A 24,299-nucleotide genomic window follows, 5' to 3' on the forward strand; every position below is an offset into this window, starting at 1 on the left:
ACTCAAATGAAAAAAGAAAGAAGGTAAAAAATAGTATGCTTCAACAGACTAGATCTTTTTGATGCAAAGTGCTAATCCACTGATACTTTTGTCTGCTTTATTTCAATAAGAGGTACCTTCTATGGTAGATGGCAGCTAGGTGATACAAAAAATGAAGTGCTAAACTTGGATTTCGGAAGACTGGGGTTTGAATCCTATTTCAGACTCTTACTTAGCAGTGTGATTGACCCTGAGCAAGTCATTTAATCTCTTTTAGCCTCAGTTTCCTCATTTGTGAAGTGGAAATATTAATGGCACCTATCTGTTGTGAAGATTACATGAGATAACATGTGCTTTGCAACACCTAAAGTGCTGTATACATGCTAGCTATTATTATTGTTATTATTATTATTACTGCTATATTTTACTCCCACAGTGTTTCGGTGATGCTTAGTGGTCAAATTTACCTCCTTGTATTAAGATTTCTATTTATTTATTACTCATGAGCATTTGTGTATAGACAGACATCTAAGGGCAAGAGTCTTATCAGTGTGGTTCTTTTTGGATACGGCCTGTGAAGTTTTGCACCTCTTCATGAGGAGGTTGTGGTTAAGGTAGTACTGAAAAGAAATGTAAGAACAAGGACTGAGGGGACTTTCTGGGCATTCAATCAGGGTGTGGTCTAGACCTTGACACCCTTTTCCCTTCCCCCTTATCAATCACAAGGGCATTTTGATTAAGAAAGTTTTTTAATTCTACACCCTTGGGTTACATGAAGTTTGCTAAACTGATCGTTTACTAACCTTGTATTTATAACCCTAAATGTAGCTGACTAGGCCAGTTATTTGGTACATAGGAACTTCCTGGTGTATAAATGGATCAAACATTGGTCAAATATGGAGTCAGCCAGAGTCTAGCAATAGGCCAGTCCTCACAGGTGACTCAGTGGATAGAGTGTTGGACTTGTAGTCAGGAAGACCTGGGTTTGGATTCTCCCTCAAACACTTACTAGCTGTGTGAACTTGGGCAAGTCATTTAACCTCTGTCTGCCTGTTTGCTCATCTATAAAATAGAGTAAGTAATAGCACCTACTTGTTAGAGATATTGTGAAGCTAATGTTTGTAAAGCGCTTTGCAAAGTGCTATATAAATGTTAGGTATTATCATTATTATTAATTAGATTCTTTCTATGTCATATATGGTGTGGTAGCAAAAGAACATGTATTGTTTGTTCATTCCTCCTCTGTTTTCTGTTTAAAGCCCTCATGATCAGATCTGCATATCTCCACACACATATAATCTTCTTGGATCTCATTAGATGCACTCAGTCCCTTGCCAAGAGCCCATCATTCCTGTATCTGAAACTTAGCTAGGTTTTCCTTTGGGTGAAAAAGCAGTATTTAAAACAGCTATTTAAACCACTCAACAATTCAAGCCTAAAGTAGAAAGAATGATTTTGTGAACAATGGAGAAGTCAGCAGGCTAATGGATCAGGCCATGAAGGGTTGAAAGAATGTAAAAGCAGTGTTGAAAGCAGAAAGGAAATTGAGAGGGTGATTAATAAGTTTATTTTTATTCATTCCAAGTTGAAGGCTGTGGTGATACATCCAGGCTAAGACATTAGAGACAGACGCATAGCGAAACTAGACTGGACAAAGAGTGAAAAGTCAGAGGTGGCACAGACCAAGGGAGACAGAAAAACAGAAACACCTACTGAATCACCAGCACCAACTCTGTCTGCACCTGTGTTTAATTTAGCGGTCTTGTATTGAAGGAATGTCAAAGCTGGACCCTTCTTATAATATGCTATCTAATGAGATCATGGCTGGAGGTGGTATGACTGAATTTTCTGTGACTGAGTAGACATTTCTGTTTTATCTCCCAATCTTAGTGATGAAATCACTGTTTTTCTTTGTTCTTGGCAACTGTATCAGAGTTTTAGTATGGCTGGCATACAAGTTATCATCTTCAGTATACAAGTACACATTTCCTCTCCTTAAATGACATCATTCTCATTTATGAAAAACAAAAATTTTTTAAAAAGAAAGAAAATTTGAAACTATTTTTTATCTCCTTTGGATGTTGATTCACAATAAGAGAGCCCCAAAATGCTGTGTAATATTTTTTGAAAAATGAACAATTGAAAGAAAATTCATCCTTAACATAAATACTGAGTTTTCAAAAATTTAGGCCTTGACCTGACCAATTTCTTTTGTTTAAAAAATGATGAATAATATTTTGTAATGTTTTATTAGGGAATGAAAGAATTCCAAATAATAAAAACAATAAAGTCCATTGTGGACCCATGAATCAAACATAACCTGAAGTTCAGGATACAAGAAATTTGTCAGATCCTCTTGGGTTTAATGCTGAAAGGGAGTGGTAGAAAATCCCAGGTGTTCATACAGGAAAACTTCACAATAGCTCTGAGTTGGTTCCCAAGTAGTGGAGAGAGATTTGTGCTGACATCCACCCCTCCACATCCCTTTCTTGGCCTTTAAATACTAGACAGTGGGCCATAGGGGACCAATAACCGTACTGTTATTGAGTTGCACAGTTTTCCCTTAGTGTGAGTGTATGTCCATCAATCATTTCAACCACCATGGACACCTTACTCTTTCCAGATAGATATGCTTGAAAGAGGATTTGGTCTCTTTTTGAAATTGCTTGCAACTCAGCTGAAAATTGCTGCTGCACTTAGGAAATGCTTCTCTGTGTTTCTCCCACTTGGTGCTACAGGTGGTTTATTGGGGATTGGTTGGAGTGCAGCAAGACCTGTGATGGTGGAATGCGCACGAGGACAGTGCTCTGTATCAGGAAGATTGGACCTTCCGAGGAGGAGACACTGGACTACAGTAGCTGTTTAACCCATCGGCCCATTGAAAAAGAGCCCTGCAACAACCAGTCCTGCCCCCCTCAGTGGGTTGCTTTGGATTGGTCAGAAGTAAGGAAATCCGAGGCTGTCTTCTTTTTTTCTCCAAGATGTCTTTACTGTCAATAGCAAAATATTTAATACTTTGGACATCTGAGCATGTGAAGTTCCTAGTGCTTGCCAAAGTAAGGATACTTTCATACCAGTGAATCTGAGCCATGTTATTTTCTATTATTGTTTGACAGGTAGTGAGAGTTTCCCAAGTCATGGAAGTTAATGAATCTTTAGCATCCAGTCTCATGGAGAGAGAGTTTAAAGCAGGGGTTCTTCAGGTCTTTTTATGTCATGGACCCCTCTGGCAGTCTAGTGAAGCCTATGGATCCCTTCTCATAATGTTTTTAAATTCATAAAATAAAATATATAGAAAACAAATATATTAAAGTACATTTATGAAAACAGTAAAAAAAAAGTTCATGGACCCCAAGTTAAGAACCCCTGAGAGTTTAGGGACTTTATTCACGTGATTACTCAAGTATTTTTCACCTCTTTGCTCTTCTTAGATAGTGGTCCTCTCATAGCCAGGAAAATATGTATTTCCTTGAAAATTGAAGTGAAAACAAAGGTTCTTTCTTATTCAGGCCTTCTTGGAAGACGGAGAGGGGAGAAAAGATAACATTATAAATCGTGTAAATATGTCTGCTCTTATCATTTGAATTTGATTAAATGGCTGCCTAAACCCAGACATAATACAATGATCTGAGCATTTTGAGGTTTAGGGTTCTGTCTTCCAATCACTCAAGGGAAAGTAGAATATCTTCTTCCTTTTCTTTCAACCCATGTTCTTATGCTCACTATGTAGCCCTTCTTCATGAATCATCAATTGATCCTTACTTGATTAGACTCTAGGACATTATAGAAAGTGCTCTATCCAAGGTCTGGTGAAGAAATGTGGAGTCAATGTCATCGACATGCTGAGGAATTCAAAGTTCTAAATGTGTCATTTTCTCCCCAAGTGCTCTTACCTGGGCAGGGAGAAAGAGTTGGCTACAATGTTTTTGGCTACACATGTGCCACAGAGAAGGCTAATAAAAAGCAGGGACATTAGAGGAGCTCTTTAGAATGAATAAAGGATGAAATTGATTCTTGACCTTACACTACTCATCCTGGTACAGATACCTACCTACTGTCCATATGTTCCTTAAGGTAGTAACATTCCTGGAGTACTAATCAGTAAGAAATGAATGATGAAGAGAAAACAAAAATTTGTTTATGTATTTGGTGAAAGCATTCCAAGTTTAATATAGTTTAGATGTTTAGAAAGAGAAGAGTCACATCAGCTATGTTTTCTCTGATTGACTTCCATTGGTCCATAAATGTGACACTCACCTTGGGTCTCTCTCCTGAGCAAGCTCTCACGATAAAATCAGGTTTGTCAAAAACCAGACCAAACATTGTTCTTTCAGAAATCTTGTGGGTGACTTGGGAGGTAACAACTCTCTTTTCTCTGAATTGGTACTCTCTGAGTGGCCTTGTTTTCTGGGAGGCATGGTGGTATAGGAAGAGCTGTGTTTTAGATGGGATATAAAAGAAGAGATGCTGACCATTGTGGTTACCCACAGAAGCTTTGGCAGGACTTTTTTTCTTCCTAGTTTCCTGGCCATACTCCAATTTCAATAATTACATTCTGACTACTTAACATTTCTCTTACAGTTTAAATCAAATATGGGGATTTTCTTTGTTTTCTGCTCTAAACTGTGGTATGGAACAGCATGGATCCCACCGGGATAAGTAGACAAAATCCTGGTTGAATTTAAAAGAGTAGCATGATTTCACATGGTTGCCCACATTCCATAAGTTTTCTTAGCAATTCAGTTTCTTAGGCTTTATGGAATGCCTTAAATTTCCATTGTTAATGATCTTATCGAGAGAGCCAAAAGTTGAATAAAATGATCTTAGGATCTCAAGTCAAACCAGCAAGACTTTGTCCATTTCAGCACTGTGCTGGAGTAGTGGAGAATACAGAAAAAGTAGAAGCCTAATTCCTGCACATCATCTGCCACAATATCATGCACATGGTGGGCACTCAATAATTGTTTGTTAGACCAAATTGAATTGAATTGGGCCTCTTCCCTCAGATAAGTTTTAATTTTATTACAGTGAAGACATATTCAAGACACAATTTGAGAGTAAGATTATGTATAACCAAGTACCAAGTTTTATGATTTTCAGGTTTATAATATAAATGCTAGGCATTCACCAAAGGAAAAAAGGTAAGGGCTAGAGTCATATATAAAAAGCTTTTGGTAGGCATGGGATTTGATTAGTCTTGGAAGAAGTGTAGAATTTGGATTAGCAGAGAGGGAGAATGGCCAGAGGAACACTGAGCAAAGGTAGAAGGAATAATGGCATGCTATGGCTTGGGTAAGGTCAAGGGTATATGCTGGTAAATGTTTAATTACCAGATCTGCAGAAAAAAAAAATGGAGAGAACACTTTTAAATTTAATCAGCATTATTGTCATTTTCTCCCTTGCTTCCTTAAGTCTAGACAATCATCAAAAGAACAAATCAAGCTCTAATTTGTAGTATTTGCCCATTTCTGAGTTCTCAATGCTCATATTAAACATTTAAGAATTAGTTCTAACTAGCTGACATCGGTGGGCTCCAGTACACCCCTGTGGGTAACAGCAAGAAGATGGGCCTACCTGAGGCAGTAGGATTGTGTTAGGAATAGAGGGAGATAAGGCCAGAGAGAGAAGGTCAAGCCAGGTGATAGAGAACCTTTAATGAAAAGGTATGTGGTGCATAAGTCCCACACTCTATCAGCACCATAGAAACGGAAAAACAAAAAGATAAATGTTAACCAAAGACTGGGAGAACACTCATTGAAATAAAATGCCCAGATCTCCCTGCAAGGAGTAATAGTCTGTGCACTCATTTGCTACTGGCTTGTCTGCCAACACTTTTCTGTCTTTTGTCTTACTTTATTTTTATGTTAATATAATGCTGGGGAGCAGGGGCAGAGAGAGAGAGAGGATGAGAGGTGTATGTGTGTGTGTGTGTGTGTGTGTGTGTGTGTGTGTGTGTGTGTCAGAGAGAGAGAGAGAGAGAGAATGAGAATCATCACAAGAAAACAGCTAATGTTATGAACTTGTTGGAGCCCAGGTTAATGTTAGTTACTGATGTATATACATTCCAACTATCATGTTAAATTCTTTATTATATTGTCATCATGATAATAATTATTTTATAATTATATATAATTACATAATATATTATTATATGATTATATCACATATAATATATTATAATTATAATATGTATTCTATAATAATTATTTATCATCATGATAATTATGATATCTGCTCTAGTTCTGTTATATTTCATTGGTGTAGGTATTTCCCAATGAAGAAACTGCCTCTACCAATGCAGGTTGGCACCTTCTCTGTAACTTAGCATATTAGGGGGCTGTCTGGAGGCACTTAGGGGTTAATTGATTTGTTAGTATGAGTCAGAGGCAGGACTAAGACCCAAGTCTTTTTTTTGGGGGGTGAGGCAGTTGGGGTTCAGTGACTTGCCCAGGGTCACACAGCTAGTGTCAAGTATCTGAGGTCACATTTGAACTCAGGTCCTCCTGACTCCAGGGCCGGTGCTCTATCCACTGTACCACCTAGCTGCCCCACTAAGACCCAAGTCTTTCTGTTTCCAGGGTCAGTTTTCTATTCCCTATACCACACTCAGTATTGATAATACGTTACATTTATATGGCATTTGTTTACATATTGTCTCATTTGATACACCAAGGCTATGAGATAGGTAGTGTAATTATTATTATCTAGTTTTACAGATGATGAAACTAAGGCTCGGGGAGGTTAATTGACTTATCCAAGGTCACAGAGCTGGGAACGTAAATCATGGCTTCTGATTCACAAGTTTAGTGTTTGCAGAGCAAGTTTACTTGACCATGCTGCCTTTCAAAAAGACATCAGAAGAAACTTCTAGCCAAGAGACTTAAGTTCAGCTTAAAAATCTGATGCTCTACCTTTCTTCAACTGCTATTGGAAATACTATAGAAACCATTGGAAGATATTTTGACCCATTTTCTTTTGGTTTCCCTTTCCTATTGATATTTTGACTTTCACAGAGTCTTTGAAAGTACTTTCCTAGATGCTTTCAGTTTCTGGCTTTTTTGGGAAGTAACTGTTGAATCATGGCTCGTTGGAGTTAGTAGTATGCCCAAACTATTGAGCTTTAGTCCAGACTTCTAACGTGTTTTGTGGGTAGTAGGGTCAAAGCATGGGAGATATAATCCTGACTCTTGCTGATGTTCTGCATTAATAGCCACCTGGCTTATAATAGGAGTATAGATCTAGAAGTAACTTGAGAGGCCATGTAATCCAACCCCCTCATTGAACAGATGAGGAAAACTGAGGCCCAGAGAGATCAAGTAACTTGTCCAAAGTCACACAGGTAGCATCAGGCAGGATTTGAAGCTGGGTACTCTAATTCCAGAGCCTTTGCTCTTTCCATTATACTACACTGCCTGTTCTTTTCCATTCTGAGGCTGGACTCACGTGTGTGTTATAATCCCATAAGAAACACTGAAGCTACTCTTGTCTTACCAGCACTACTCCAGGAAATTCACCTTAGGGGTTAGGTAAAAGAAGGGTGCTCTCATTGTCTCAGGAACTCTCCTGACCTTCATAAATCTGTTCAAGTGGGAAAAGATGATCTTTCTCCCTTACAGTTTTCCTTCTATATTTTCCAAAAGAAAAACACCAAGTTCTCCTTTACTGGATAGCTTATTTTTTCCTTGGGGGGAGGGGTGGCAATCTACCAAAATAAAATAAATAGTTTTAAGTAAAATAAAAATCTGGACAGCAATGGGAAGGAGAATGGAAATGAGGAGCTTGTTTTTCCCAGAGGAATGAGACTCCTCCCACTATTGAAAAGAGGCCCCAGTAGGATAGTAGTCAGCAACATTGGTCTCTCTTAGTGAACCCTTTGCAAATATTTCACATGGATTTTCTCCTGACACGCCTGTGCAAACTTCCTTCCTCTTTCTGTGCCCTCCTATCCCCCCCCCCCACTTGCTGTCTGATCTCTGCTAATCACAAGGGTGAGGTTCAGCTGGTGAAAACATGTTATAGCGGATGGAATTTACTCTTTGACCCCTTCCTTTTCTTCCCTGGCTGCTGCGATATAAAATTTCCATTGTTGCAAAGCCAGGAACCGTTTTCTTCATCAATGAAACCTACCCTGTGCTTATGGTAGAAACATGCCAAATTACCCAGGTGGAAAATGGCTACTTTGGCAGCCCTTTGTGAAGCTAATTAAGCCACAGAATGGCTCTTCATGGCTAGGATCTCCCATGCCACATTGGGCTTTCATTGACTTTCCATCCTTTACACCATTTTGTGAAGAGAGTAGCTCTTAAAAACATGCAGGAAAAGATAAAAGTGACTGAGTATTGTGGGTGGACTTCACCAGCCCTAATGTCTTCTTTTGATGTGTCCAGAAAGTTATTTTTGACTTCCACAGATGATACATTGAAAGAAATTGATTTCTTATAGTACATGGCAGACATCTGGGTACTCTATGAAATGCCTGCTATTCACATAGGGTACACTTGAGAAAGATGTATCCACCTCTACCCTCCTCCCCCTACCCCACCCATCCACCCACTCTGTCTCCCTGAAATTCCTACCATTGAGAATGATTCTTCAGGTTAAGTCACTGTCTTGAGAAGAAGACATTAAAATACAAATTGACTGCCTGGGGAGGGGTTACAAATTAACCTGTCATTCCATTAGTAAGCTAGGTATTGGTTGGGAAAGTTGGGAGCTGGGGAAATGGGAAACAGAAAAGGTAACTTCAAAAGGCATGAACATAAAACTTCCATAACGAGGAATAATATCTTGGTTGGCAAACCAAATCTAGAATTAGCCCTGGCTTCATGGCAAGTAATAACTCATATTTTGGTAGAATATGAAGGTTTCCAATACACATTGCTTACAACCACCTTGTGCGGTTAGTGGAGTATTGTGAATCCCACTTAACAGATGAGGAAACAGGGTCTCCGGTGAAGTTACTTACCTCTGGTCACCTGACTAATGAGTGTAGCAGAGCAGAATTCTAATCCACATTTTACTGAATCATGTCCTGTCTCCGCTATGGCACACTGCCTCTCCTAAACAGCTTTGCATTGAAACCCACAAATCCAGCAGGATTTATATATGACTATATATATGTATGTATATGTATATGTATATATGGGTTATATGACTATAACGTCTATACTGTCATCTGTTCTCTTTTACTACCTAGACCCAAACTTTTTTTTCCCTGGAAATTGTCTGAAATACCTTTCTGCAAAAAAATAATTAGTCCCTTTAATTGTAGAATTGCTTAACCAGAATATATATGAAGATTTGAATAAATGCCTTCTTAATCTTCATGAAAATGAAAAAATGATGAGAATCACTAAGATAGCATAAAACTCTGATTGTTAGAATAAGAGATCCTGACTTATAAGCTATTTACCTGCAACGTCCAGAACCGGGAAGAGTTTCCTTTAGTCATTCTACCCAAGACAGCCTACAGAAATAATATCTTCTCTCTACCGAACTTAATGAAGTCATTGTGAAAATGAATTTGACAGGATTTTGATTTACTTTTAACTATACTTGAATCTAAGTAGAAAGAATCATTATTACTGTAATACCTATTCAAACTTCTGATTATTGTTAGTGTGGTATTACATATATAAAATGTGGAGTACCCATTATTATAGATGCATATCTAATCACTGCCTTTAAGGGAATTTCTAAGATAGATATTAGGGCAGCTAGGTGACAAAGTGGTTAGAGTGCCACACCTGAAGTCAGGAATATTCATCTTCCTGAGTTAAATCTGGCCGCAGATACTTGCTAGCTGTGTGACCCTGGGCAAGTCACTTCACCCTGTTTGCCTCAATTTCCTCATCTATACAATGAGCTGGAGAAGGAAATGGCAAACCACTCAGGTTTTCTTTGCCAGGAAAACCCCAAATGGGGTTACAGAGAGTCGGACATGATTGAACAATAACAACAAAAGTAGATGTTGTGTGAGATCATTATTGTCTGTACTCATACTAGCTATGACATTATGAGGGCAAACTTCAGAGAAATATAGCCCACTCTCCCAGAATTTACATTGTAAGAAACCCAAACTAAAATAGCAGACTCACAATATAATAACTCACATTTATATAGTTAGATTTTTAAAAGTGCTTTCTTTATAAAAATCCCAGTGAGACAGGGAGTCTGTATGTTTTTATCTTCAAGTTGTCCTCCATAATTTCCTCTGCATGCAGAGGTGTGCTGAAGTCAGCTTTCACCGGATAGTTAAACTTTCAGCATGAGCATTTGTTTCTCAGAAATCAGTACAAATCAGGGCTGGATTTATTTTGTTGTTGTTGTTACTGTTAATTGTCTAGACTTAAGGAAATGTTAATAACAAAGAGTAAAGTTAAAAGTATATCATGCTTTTTTTAAAAAAGAGTCTGTCTCTTAAACATTTTCCAGCTCTTCCCTGTATTGCTCTATAAATGTTGCTTGAGTTTGGCACGAATGTAATAGAAGGCTCAGGGAATGAAGTCATCCATCACCAGACTGAAGGCCTGGTGACTGTAGGCTAATTATAACAATAATAGCAATAACAATAATCATAACTAACATTTATATGGCTCTTTAAAGTTTGCAAGCCTCACTACACCATTGTTTGCAATCTATGATACATATTGCAATCCCTCTAAAACCTTCTCTGTGTAGTTTTTGAGAGTTGCTGTGGCTAAAAAATTCAACACTGTGGAACCAATCTAATGTTGAGTCCCTCTGAATTTAGCTAGGCCACTAGGTGGTGCAGTGGACAGAGCACTGGACTTAGAGTCAGAAAGACCTGAGTTTACTTCCAGCCTCAGAGGCTTATTAGCTGTGTGACCCTGGGCAAGTCACTTAACCCTATTTGTCTCAGTTTCCTCATCTGTAGAATGAGCTGGAGAAGGAAATGACAAACTTCTCCAGTATTTTTGCCAAGAAAACCCCAAACCACTTCAGTATCCTTGCCAAGAAAACCCCAAATAGGGTTACAAAGAGTCAGACATGACTGAACAACAACCACAATGATTCTCAGATAACAGATACAGACCTAAACTTCAAGTCTTTTGACCTTGGTAGGACCTTTCCAGGCATATACTTCCTGGACTACCCTTTGATAATGCAGGGTCAGTGTGGCATTGGAATAGGACTCCTGCAGAGGATTCTGTTGACTTGCCAAGAACTCTTTCTGTAGCACACTTCCAGATAGATACACATATAAACAAGATAGATAAAGGTTTAGTAATAATGAGATGAAGAAGAAAGAGGGAAGGAGAAGGAAGAGGATAAAGAAATAAGCTTGAGGCAATGACTCTGTGTTTTCCCCCTCAATTCTGGAACCTTCTTTTCTGACCCAGGAAGGCACAAGGAACTTGCTGGAGGGTGACGTGAGTAGAAGAGCAGTTCTTAGTGAGTGAAGGATTTCCCTAGAAATCACTGCTGCTAGATGTTGAGTAATGTTTATGCTTAGAATGTCTAGGAAATGTTTATGCTTAGGATGTACAATAGAGTAGGAAGAGTATTGGATCTGAATTCATGACATTACATTCAAACCCTAGCTCTGGCACTTATCAACCAATGGCTTAACCTCTCTACACCCCAGTTTCTTCATCTGTAAAATACAAATGACAAGAATATTTGCAATACCTATAGCATATAGGCAGTTTAAAGTGCTTTTCTAAATAAGTGTTCTATCAATAGGATTTGATGTTATTATTATAATGAGATTAGCTGCTCAGTAGTTCCTCGAAATAATTTTGAAAACCAGCTTGTTCTAGTTATCTGAAGACATGCAGCCTGTGTGACATGAAAGCAGACAGGGTACATCTTCTAGCTGTGGTAATGCAGTGTTTGTGGGCCAGGGCCTGGTGGAAATGTTACAGCCTGATGAACCTGGTATTACCAGGGTTTAACTGGGAGCTTCTAGAACATTTCTCCTGCTGACATCTGTAAAACCCATGTGATATGGAGTGGGAGGAGGCTGAAGGGAGGGAGGTATGGTTAAGATGCTCTTTATCAGAATTCCTAAACAAGCATTTCTTCTTTTTTGTTATATTCCCCATTAGTCATGGTGACCTGCAATGAATAAGTGTGAAATTTTGGAAATGTACAGTAATGGGAAACTCTGCTCCCTATTTTTATTTATACATTATGTTTGTGTCTCATTTGCTTTGGAAGCCTGGTAGTGGTTTCACTGGTCACTGATTTGCTAGTCCAGTTGATTCTTCCCTTTACTTTCGCCGCCACAGGATAGGGTGTTGTTTGTCTTCCTTTATGAGGTTTTATTCTTGTTGTCCTGAAATTCTTCCTTACCTTAAGGAAGGGGGTTTAGCCTGAGTAAAGCAGTCCTTTTATTCCTCCCTAGAAGATGTTCCAAAGCCTGCTCTTCTCACTTCAAACCTCTACACATTTTCCTCCTTACACCCTTTCAGTTAAAGACCTCTCTTCAAAATTTACTGAAAAAAATTGAAGTTCTTCATTTTGAGCTCTCTTTTAGTCTTTTGATCTTGGTAGGACCTCTTCCTCGTCTCCTTGACGTCCCTTGACATCAAGAGTTGTCCCTTCTCCTGGCAAAGACCAATACCTCTGCATGTGTTCTTGATGCCATCTGCTCCAGCATATTGCCCCCTCCTTCACCTCTCTCTAATCTTCAATCTCTCCATATCTACTAGTTCCTTTCCTGGGGCCTTCAATTGCCCAAGACTCCATCCTTAAAATAACAAAAACAAAATCAAAAAACAAAAACCTTCACTAGGACTGACTATGCCCATCAAATAATTGTCCTGTATTTCTCCTTCCTTTCTCAACCAAACTCTCAGAAACAACTATCTGCTCATTCTCAGCTCTTAGAATTTTTGCCCTCTGTCCTCATCACGCAGGTGAAACTGCTTTCTCCAAAGTTATCAATAATCTTTTTATGGCTAAATCTGCTGGTCTTCTCTTGGTCTTCATCCTTCTTGACCTCTCTGCTATATGTGACACTGTTGATCACCTTCTCTTTCTGGATTTTCTCTCCTTTCTGGATTTTTATGACAGTACTCTTTCCTGGTTTTTCCTCCTACCTATATAAACACTCCCCAGTCTCATCATCCATATTGTATCCGCTAACCATGGGTGGTTTTCAGTGTCCTCTCTTCTAGGTCCTGATTTTTTCTCTCTCTGTAGTTTCTCAGTGAATTCAACTCTGCCATGGGTTTAACGATCATCTCTATGTGTATAACTTTGAGATCTATGTATTCAGCTCTCCTCTATACTAAGTTCCCCATCACTGCCTTGCCTACTGGACATTTCAAACTAAATGTCCTAGAGACACATGAAACTCAACATGTCCAAAATAGAGTATTCCCTTTCTCCTCACACTCATCCTTCTGCCAGACTTCTCTATTTTTATCAAGAGCATCTTCTTCTAGTCTCCTAGGTTTGTACACTTGGCATCCTCTATCCCTCACTTTTCCTCATCCAACACATTGAGTAAGTTGCCAAATCTTGCCATTTTTTCCTCCACAGTTTTTCCTGCATTCAGTTCTTTCTCTATGTTCACGAAGCCACCCCCTTGGGGTCAGCCCTTCATAACCTCTTGCCTAGGCTATTGCAGTGTCCTCTTAATTTATCTTCCTGGCTCAAATTCTCCCAGTCCAATCTGTCCTCCTCACAGCTGCCAAAGTGATTTTCCTTAAGCTTAAGCCTGACCATGTCACTCCTTTACTCATTAAACTCCAAAAATGAAAGTATCTGGTGCAGGGGCCTGTTTTGAAAGTCCAGAAAGTCAGGAGCAGATCTGAGAGGGAAATGAAAAGAAGACAACCTGGGCCTCTTCACAAAATGCACACTCCAGGAGGAACTCACCAGTGGGAGAAGAGGGGTGGGCCTTGTTGAGGGATATTCCAAGGTGAGCAGGCTGCAGGATGATAGGTGGTCTCAGGATGAGGAGGATCCAGGTGCTAAGTAGAGTGAGGAGCAGTGTTGGGTCGGGAAGAAGCACTAAATCTGAGATTCCTATGAAATGCTATCCGAGTATAAGATCAAGCCCCTAAGTAGTTTTGAAGTACTCTTCAGTTCTTTTTTTGTGTTTATTTTTTGACCCTTTTATATAAGGGACCTTTTTTTTTCTTTTCCCTTTTGTCAGTTCAACTCAAAGTCATTTTCATCTAATATTTATTAAACATTCTCTGAGGTCAAAAAGTTTCTCTGTTATTGCTAACACTATGTGGTGAATCACAATAATAAAAGAGGATCAGGGAACAAGGAACAAGATGGAAGAGTGTGATGGAAGCTTCTCTCATCAGTAGTCAATAAAGTAGGGTCCAAGAGGGAAAAAACTGAGAGATTGGAAGATGGAAATGAATTCACTAACAGGAGGATCCCCCTACACATTTCACTGGATAAGGTAAAGGAATAAACAAGGCACAAGACAATACAAATAAATGATAGGGATCAGACCTATTCTCTCCCCTTTTAGGAATTTCATTGATATAGAGAACTCCTGGGTCTCTGTAACTTACTGTCTTCAAGTGTTGCTTAGAACAATGAGAGGTTAAATGACTCAGCCAGAGTCACACAACCAACGTGTGTTAGGTCAGAGCAAATCTTCTATCTACTATATTACGCCGCCTTTTACCATTTATCTTTTTTTTTTTTCCAAAAGTGAGGACCCTTCCTGAGATCATATTTCAAAGTATAACGAATAATCCTGCCTTGACTATTATTCTTGGAATATTCTTTTACTTATATTCTGACTTAGGCTATTTCAGGAGTTTTGTATTACGTACTCTGCGATATGACTCTTCCCTTGAATCTATCTCCTCCCACCGTAAATAAAGACTCACCTTGATACCACTGATTACTTGAAGGAAAGATAGAATCTCTCTTCTCTCCCTAGACCCATGTTACACAAGCTATCTGAACTCCTCCCCTGCCCCAGCACACTAACTCCAAGCTAGTATGTATGTGTGAAGTTGTAGACTTCACTGCGCTCACATTCTTTGGGGTACTCTCAGCTCCCCATGCCAAGCTTATCAAAGCTAGTGGACAAACATCTCCAGCACATCTCCTACTAAGAGTGAGTTAATAATGTTGTATAGTGGAAGGAACCCTGGGCTTGGAGTCAACAGGTTTAGAAGGCTTGGGTCTGCCACCATGTGACTTGGACAAGTGACTTCACCTCTGTGGGTCTCAGTTTCCTCATCTGTAAATTGACTAGATCTCAAAGGTCCAGATCTGTCATTTTCTCTGGTATAAGCCTTTATACACAGGGCCCTCTCTTCACACAGGGGATATACTCTTAAAGGAGGAATGCAGATAGAAGGAAGAAGTCTAGAGGGCTTTGAACAGCCACTGTTACACTGAAGCCTATTTCTTAGAGTAAGACAGTTCTTTCTCCCCTTTATCTTTTCATTAACCTAGAAGAAAGAGATGGAGACCTATATAGGAATAGGAAACTCCTTTTTCCTCTGGGGAATAGACAGTAGCCATGTCTGAAGCAAAATCAAACTGTATTTAGTTGATGAGTAGGAATGGACTTGGGGACTTTCTTTGTACCAAAAATGCTCCATGATATAAATAAATCTAACTACAAAACTACAAGAACAATCCGCTTAATTGGTTGTAGCCTGACATGCACAATTCTGAGCTTGCTTCTGAGACAAGATGTCTACATTGTAGCACAAGCCCTTCTGATAATACGAGAATCTTTATCAGTAGATTACATGCTGAAGTCAGGAAACTAAGGAATCCACATTCCAAAAATTAGTATATTATCACAGTTAAAAGAGGTCAAGGATAAGGAGAAATGGAGAAATAACTTATGAGAAAGACAGAGAGAAAAAGAGACAGAGAGAAGAGAGAGAGACAGAGAGAGAGAGCGCGCCAAGAAAAGCAAACATCAGGATGGAGCTTCTAAAGACGCAGGGGAAAGAGAAAAGTACTTCTGCTTTAAAACATAAAGAGGCTACACATCTGGGAGAGTTTGCCTTGAGTTTGATGTGTATGTACCCTGTATATCCAAACACACACTTATTTCAGGAAAGACTTCCCTAAGATTTTTCTCTGTCTTTACAGACTGTCAGTGTTCATTTGTATTTGTCTCATTTCCAGTGCACTCCAAAATGTGGTCCAGGATTCAAGCACCGGATTGTTCTATGCAAGAGCAGTGACCTTTCTAAAACGTTTCCAGCTGCCCATTGCCCAGAGGAAAGCAAACCTCCTGTCCGCATCCGCTGCAGCTTGGGCCGCTGCCCTCCTCCTCGCTGGGTGACTGGAGACTGGGGCCAGGTAAGGCAGTCAGACCATGGAGCAGCATGTGTTGACTTTTCTTGGCTGCTGCTGCACCATCTTGGGAAAATGAAGTCTGGGACTCCAGGTTTGGTGGATAGAAGGGCTCAAGAGATGAGTAGTAAGATTCTAGCACTTCTGCATGCAAGATAGGTGGGTCATACATGGCTTCTTTCCCCTCCTCCCTACACACACACATTTTTACCCTTTGTCTTTCATGTTGCACACACACACATACACACACACACACACTCTTATACATACAAATGTACGTATATACCCAGAGACCCATTCATGATTCCCCAGGCCCAAATCCCAAAGCCTTAAATTTAAATGAGAAGAAGGATAATCTTGTTAGCCAGAGAATTAATTGAAAGAAATTTTAATTTTACTCCCAGCCACAACAATCAATTTTTTTTTTGAATCAGGAACAAGTCATTTTGCCTCTCTGTCCCTTAATTTTACCATTTGTAAAATGGGGATGACTCTTCTTTCTCACAGAAAAAATGGGGTGGTTTATTTGGCTAAGACTGAGAAAGTTCTGGGATATCTTTAAAAGAAAACAGTGACAACATGTAAAGTGTGGGTCACTTAAATTAACACTTCTATTTAGACTCCCCTAGGAATGACCTACTTTCAGGACATTAAAAGCACGTACAAGTAGCACTCCACTGACTAAGTCTGCAATCAAAGAGATAAAAGCCTGTCTGATCTATGCTTTCATGCTTGATATTACAGTTTTTTAATACAAATATTTTCCTAGGTCTTTAGGTTCATGACCATGGAGACCCAAACTATAGTGACACAAGACTGAGCCAATGAGATACTGAGAGTTTGTGCAATTTACATGTGTAATATGTGCAATAATATTTCACCCAAGTAAGGCAGATTTGGTGTTTGGCTATATTTATATATTTTTACAGTATGGTAACAGTTTCACATCCTTCTGTTCTCATTTGAGAGGAGGCGGGAAAAGACATACATTTCCTCATATTGGCCTCCATTCAACAAGGATTTGAATGAAACACTTGTGGAATGTTAGACTGTGTGTCCACCATGTGCTGTGCACTGTGGAACCTAAGAGAAGTATAAGACAGTCCTGGCACCTTCTTTAAGGAATTTTCAATCTCATTATACACGCACAAATACACACATACACTGTATAACAAATGATCATGTAACAAACGGTATGTGATTTGCCAAAATATATTTCAATGTACAGACTATTTGGTAGTACAAAACTGATATCATGCTAATCCAATTCAATCCAAACCTGTATTAAGCCTCTAATGTGTGGAAAGAACTTTATTAGTTGCTGAGGATACAAAGCAAAAAGCAAAAAATTGGCCTTGCCTGAGGAACTTACATTCCATTAGAATGCTATTGAAAGAAACATCTTAGAAAAGGTTTATTTTTAACCAGGAGAGTACTTTTCTGCTAATATCCTCAGTTTTCTCCTGCTGCAATATAAATGTCTATCAACTGTTTGTTGCTTCCATGCTGGATGGATTCACTGGACTAGTTGTGAATTTGGAATTACTTTTTAAAACAGGATTAATTAAAAGGTAGGGATTGAAAGGCAGTACAGAGTTGACCTCAGAGCCAGGAATACCTGGTTTTGAGACCTCCCTCTGACACATACTGTGTGATTCTGAGCAAGTCACTTAATGTCTCAGCGTCCCCGGGGACAACACTTTTAAGGTAATAAGTTATAGAGCAGGTGCTACTCTGCATCCCTGGAGGGAGTGTCATCTTTAGGAGTCCCTAGACCAATGAAATCACTCATTCTATTTTTTAAAAAAAGTCAATCAATAAAGTCTTTGTTTAGATATACATAGGACAACTTGCCTTATTTTTCTCATAACTCTTCCCTCTCTCGACTGTACCCATGCCACAAATTGAAAATAGTCATGGTAATTACATTCTGAACAATCTTTTAGTGGATTTTATGGTGACTTTATTTGTCATTCTTTCCTGGAAACTTGAAAATGAAATATTTCTTTATGGATCATGTCCTTTTTCACTTGGCAAATCTTGAATTTCCCTTTTGGTTTGGTGCAGATGAATACAAAATGGTTCCATCGTATTTCCCTCCAATACCACAGACACTATCAGCAGGATTTGGTGTTACATTTAGCTTTCTTCCAACCAGCATGGCTCCCGTTTACTCAGGGACACTCCATGCAATCACTTTCAAAATCCCTTCTGGCCTGGGGATTGGAGAATTGATTTTTAACAAATTACAAATAACTGTCTACTTTCATCCCTGGGAGTTTGGAATTTTTTTAATCCTAAAAGAAATAAGAGTCCTGATGCCTAGAGAAGGTGTCATTAAGAAAGACTGGGCACATGCGTTGGTGTAAAAATTTACTTTGGACCCTTGAGGAATCCTTAAATTCCAATTCTTTTAATATAAGTAAAATCAGGCTTCAACTCTATGATTGGGCAAAATAATGGGAAAAAAGACAGTTCACTGACCAACACCAGGTTCACCCTCTAAGACTCTATAGATGTTCAGGTTCAGATGCATGAAGAAGCACTTACTTCTTTTTTTATTGGTCCAGAGCCTAAACAGAACATTTGTTTGCCCTGGGCAAGGTTTGGAAAGGGTATCTTTCTGCATTTGAAAATTGTTACTCTTGTATTATTATCTGCTGTGGAGGTGTTGAGCCTCATTGGAAGATATGTGATTTGACATCACAAAATTAGTATTTGCCCTGGATAGTTAACTTTCTTAGAAATTGTAAAAAGTGGTGTCTTAAAATGTTCAGAATTGTTACCTTTCTTCTGTGTGACTTCTTAGATGGTTGCTTCCTCCTAGTCTTCATTCTGATCAAGGCCCCAAAATAGAGTCACTGGGCCAAGATTTTGCCCCACTTAGGTCTCATCACTGTAGTTGGGGGCTGAACCAAACTGAAGGACAGTGGGTATTCATTTGCCCAGGAATCTGGCCTACAGGTTGAACTACAGTGTTTTACAATTTTCCAGGTAGATAGAGAACAACAATGACTTTCTGTCCATGAAAACAACCTGGAAACACTGACTAATCCCATCATCCTGGGAATTTGTCTGTCCCCTTTTATGGATTTGATATTTTATTTTAACTTGAGAAGAGTCCCAAGGAGTCCTGTATATGGTCTTTTGGGAACTGTATCACCTCTATTTTCTGGCATAAAAAAGGGAAATGAAAGTCTATGAGCAGTAACATTGTAGACTAGTCTGCGTCTCCAGGGAACTTTAGATGTATTGGGAGTATTATTTATGTGCGTAGGGTTCTACAATATGACAAGACAAACTATTTGTGCACCCCAGGCAAAACCGGAGAATTACATGGGACTCCTTGTCTTTGAAAACTGTGCTCTCTATATGTGACTGTCTGCTGGAGGCTTTGAGCCTTCCCTGGGAGATATGCAATTTGACTTATCACAGAAATAAATAGATATCATAGAATTTTAATTTTCAATAGAACTTTAATGCCAGAATTTCCTAGTATTAAACTTTTTTATAGGAAGTATATATAAGTATATGTATTTACAAGCATAGAGTCATCTTGAATATCTCAGAAACCAACAAAATCAGTGTTTTCTTTTTGCCTCCTTGGGACACAGTGTTCTGCTCAGTGTGGACTTGGACAGCAAATGAGGACCATTCAGTGCCTTTCCTACACAGGGCAAGCATCCAGTGATTGTCCGGAAGCAGTCCGGCCTCCGTCGATGCAGCAATGTGAGAGTAGATGTGACAGTACTCCCATTTCCAATACTGAAGGTGAGTTGCAGATGGAACAACATAAAGGCAGATGTGATGCTCCCTGAGGGACCCTTTCCCCTATCCATCCCCTTTCACCGTCAGTGTTGTGTGATCCTGACCTAGTTAACAACATGGCAGCTGGTGAGTGGTGACCTAAGAATCCTCTTGGAGACATCAGGGGAGAATGGAAAGAGCACAGGCTTGGAGACCTTGGAGACCCCGGCGATGGTTCTGATGTTAACTAACTGTGTGATGTGACTTTCAGGCATTGCATTTAATTTCTCTGGGCCTTTGTTTCCTCGTCTGTTTATTTATTTTTTAATGGAGGGTTTGAGTAAGTGACCTCTGAGTTCCCATCCAATGCTAACAATCTGTGAGTCTCTGCTCTCATCCTTTTTCAGCCTAAGTCTGGGCCTTACGTGGTGCATTTTCTCTCTAATCCTGTTGTGCTGCTTTGCTGATAGCTGAAGTCTAAGAATGACCTTTGATGATCCATTCTTTAAAATGAGACATTTCTGTTTATTTTCAGCACAGCAGTGGATTAACTCCATCTTGAAGATTAGGTTTCATGCTTGGTAAAAGTATAATGAAAACACATGTTTGAGGCTACTTGTGTTTCAAATGCTTGTACTCTTTCCTCATTTTTCAAAGGAGGAAACTCATCATTGAGCCTGTTTTTAAAGGGGTCTGGGGGATCCAGAAGCTTTCTCTTCTTAATGTTCGTTCAGACATCTCTTTAGTAATTCCAGATACTAACAGAAGAGGGATGTTATGATCCCAGGGGAAGAATAAGGAATACAGAAAGCCCCTATAGTTCTGATGACAAAAGCCTCTGTTTTAAGTCTGTTTTATTTATTCACTCAGCATTTATTGAGCACCTACTGTGTGCACTTACTTACTGTGCTGAGCCCTAAAGGGGCTACAAAGATAAAATAAGGACGGATTGTCCTGTGTGGTTTGCTTCAGTCAGTAGCTCACTGAAAAGAAAGGGGACACATTTTAGGAAAGACGTTGACAAACTCGGAAGGATCCAGAGGTGGGGAAGGGCTTTGAGATCAAGCTATATGGGAATTGACTGAAGGAAATGAGGATGTTTCATTCTGAGAAGAGAAGACTTTGAACACATGGTAGCCATCCTCAGGTATTGGAAGGACTGTTGCATGGAAGATGCATTAGACTTAGCCTTAGAATTAGGAGAAATGGACTGAAGTTATAGACAGCAGTTTTTGGGTGTGGGGTATAAGAAAACCCTTTCAAACAACTTGTGCTGTCTGGAATTGAAATGGGCCGCATTGGGGGATGTAGTGGGTTCCTCTTCAGACAGAGAGGTAGCAAAGTGGACAGAGCACCAGGCCAGGAAGTCAGGAAGACCTGAGTTCAAATCCAGCCTCTGACACTTACTAGCCATGTGACCCGCACAAGTCACTCAACCACACTCAACCTGCCTCAGTTACCTCACCTGTAAAATGGAGGCAATAATAATGCCTACCTCACAGGGTTATTGTGAAGGTAAAATGTGATAATATTTGTAAGGTGCTTAGCACAGTGCCTGGAATATAGCAGGCAATTAATAAATATTTATTCTCTCCTCCCTTCACAGTTCCCTAGAGACATTTAGGGGAGGCTGACCACTCAACAGAACTATTGTAGAGGGGAGTCTCGGCCTGATATGGGTTGTGCTAGATGATCTCAGGATCCTCCCAGATATGAGATTCCATAATTTTGTGGTCATCAGTAAGTGCATGCATATGCACACTGTCTGATGCCAAAGTTTTGCTCAAGGCCATCGATTCTTATTAAAAAGAACATACATTAAGAAGGACCTCAATGTGGAAGTGAATAATATATATTCAGTGGGAGATTGTAAGTAGAGACATCCCTTGTTCTTGGATTCGTCTCCTCTGTGGGCTTCTAAAATATATGTAAATTCGCTGTTTTTTAATCTCTCACAATTTTGTCTTTGCCCTTGGGAAGCAAATGGATTGGTTTCTACCTATGGGCTTCAACATAGATTCTTTTGTATGTGTGATTGTGACTTAAAGACTTTTTGTGGAAACAGAACCATAGGAGGCTAAATCATTTTGCCCTTAGCCTCCTGCCTAGTGCCCATTCTAGAGTAGGCACTTAATAAGCATTTTTCAAATTTAATTAAAAGTACAACTCCAGTTGGATAAAAACCACCACAGCAAAAATCTTTATATTTAAATTAATTTTGCTCCCCATGCCTTTCTTTTTTGTCTGTGTAATAAGGGGCAGGCCTGAAATTTGGCTCTGAGGCCAGCCTGCCAAGTTCAGGACACATAGCAAGCAGTCTTCTGATAAGCAGTGTTATCTTTCTTCCAAACAGATCTCCTTTTGATAATATGACAGTGGACAACTTTATCAATTATTAATTACCAACAGCAATTCCAGCAATTATTCCCAGGGGGTAAGGGGATTGTTTTTCCTGTAGGAAGTAAGAGTGAAAGGATAGAAAGAAAGAGCAAAAATGTGTGGCTATGTCAATGTCAACTAAGTCATGACGTCTTAATACTAGGTGTTTTTTCCATTTTTGATTTACAAGTGAAAACAATAACGTTGATTGGAAAGTATCTCTGAGAAGCAGCCTGGCTTAATGAGTAGAAGAATGAGGAAGATATAGGTTCAAGTAATGCCTTTGACGTATTATCTCTGTACCTGTGGGCAAGTCACTTAATTTCTTCCTACCCTCAGCAGCTCTCTTTAATAAAATTATAAATTGTGGATGAGTTACCAATCCAAACTGGGATTTCATTACACTGATGAAATCATAAGTCCAGACCAAAAATTAATAAAAATAAAGTATCTATTGCAAGACTTGTCTGGGAGAGAACTCCACTCTAATCACTGGCTGGAGGGTGAGGTCTCTGACATCACCCATAGTGTATCTAAATGTACAGGTTACCTTGATTTCTTTTAGACCCTCCATTTCTGCTTATTTATCTAAAAGCTTTCCTCTGGTAGATGATGATTATTCAGGAAAAGACCAACAGTACTTATAAAATTGGCCCCATGACGTACTGTGTACTGGGAAGGAGTGTTAGGTGATTCCAGCCCAGAGGTGAGGAACCTGTGATCTCAAGGTCACATGTGGCCCTCTAGGTCCTCAAGTGCAGCCCTTTGACTGAATCCAAACTTCACAGAACAAATCCTCTTAATAAAAACATTTGTTCTGTAAAACTCGGACTCAGTCAAAAGGCCATACCCAAGGTCTAGAATCTCAACCATCATGGTATTCTCCTTTTCCTGTAAGCTTTCTTACAATTGGTGCAGATTCTTGGATGTTTAAAAGAGATCTCTCTTGGCCATTTATCTTACCTGGCCTAATTGTGACCCTGGGCAAGTCACTTACCCCCAATTGCCTCACCAAAAAAAAGCAAAAAAAAAAAAAGAATTTCACTTGTTTATTAATATTATTTCATTTGAACCTCAATACAATCCTATAAAATCCATGGTTTTATTATCCCCATTTTTGTTGTTGTTCAGTCATTTTTCAGTCATATCTGACTTTTTGTCATCCCATTTGGGATTTTCTTGGCAAAGATACTGGAGGGGTTTGCCATTTCCTTCTCCAACTTATTTTACAGATGGGGAAACTAAGGTAAACAGGTTTAAGTGACTTGCTCTGTGACATGCAGGGTCACATAGCTGTTAAGTGTCTGAGGCTGGATTTGATCTCATAAAGAAAGGGACATTTTCCAGAGAAGAAATTTACAGAGGAGGAAATTGAAGTTAAGTGATTTGCCACTGGTGCACACAGCTAGTGCCAGCATAGACATAAAAAGAAGAGAGAATGCCAAGAGATGGGGGAGGAACAGTGATTCTGAAGGGTCAAGAAGGAACATCCCTCTTTGTCCCATGGGTGAAAGAACTGCCCTTTATGCCCTTAACTTCCCTTCAAGGGAAGAAAAGATGCCTGTAGAGAGACAGGTTTCAGAGCTTTAAGCTCAGGACTTATGGAAAAAGTGAAGGATGTAGAGATATTTGTTGGGAGTAGAGTGAAGATTATACTGCCTTTTCGTGTAAAGATTAAAGCAGACATGGAAAAGGACAGTTCTTAAATCCAAGTTCAGGGAGTCTCTTGAGCTCTAAAAATACCCATATTTAAGTGTTCCTAACTTCCTTTCTACATTTTACCATGGGCACAACGTAGCATGGTAACAAAGGGAAGTGAGCGGAATCTTGAACATTTTCATAGCTGCTAAACTTCTCATGATTGCCACTAAGTCAGATCACAGACACCTTTAGGGAAGTTAAATGCGTTAGGGGTGGGGAACCTG

General features: G+C 39.4%; 1 protein-coding gene across 1 annotated transcript in view; it reads left to right on the forward strand.

The window, feature by feature from the left end:
- ADAMTS6 (ADAM metallopeptidase with thrombospondin type 1 motif 6) overlaps positions 1–24,299 on the forward strand; it is a 329,091-nt gene that overhangs the window by 297,516 nt on the left and 7,276 nt on the right. The window contains exons 22-24 of the mRNA XM_027863321.1: positions 2,718–2,922; positions 16,078–16,254; positions 19,863–20,019. Coding sequence (XP_027719122.1) covers positions 2,718–2,922; positions 16,078–16,254; positions 19,863–20,019 — 539 coding nt within the window. The remainder of the gene's footprint in view (positions 1–2,717; positions 2,923–16,077; positions 16,255–19,862; positions 20,020–24,299) is intronic.

Source organism: Vombatus ursinus, unplaced genomic scaffold (genome assembly GCF_900497805.2).
Source record: "Vombatus ursinus unplaced genomic scaffold, bare-nosed wombat genome assembly UNPS02014772.1, whole genome shotgun sequence".
Lineage (NCBI taxonomy): Eukaryota > Metazoa > Chordata > Mammalia > Diprotodontia > Vombatidae > Vombatus > Vombatus ursinus.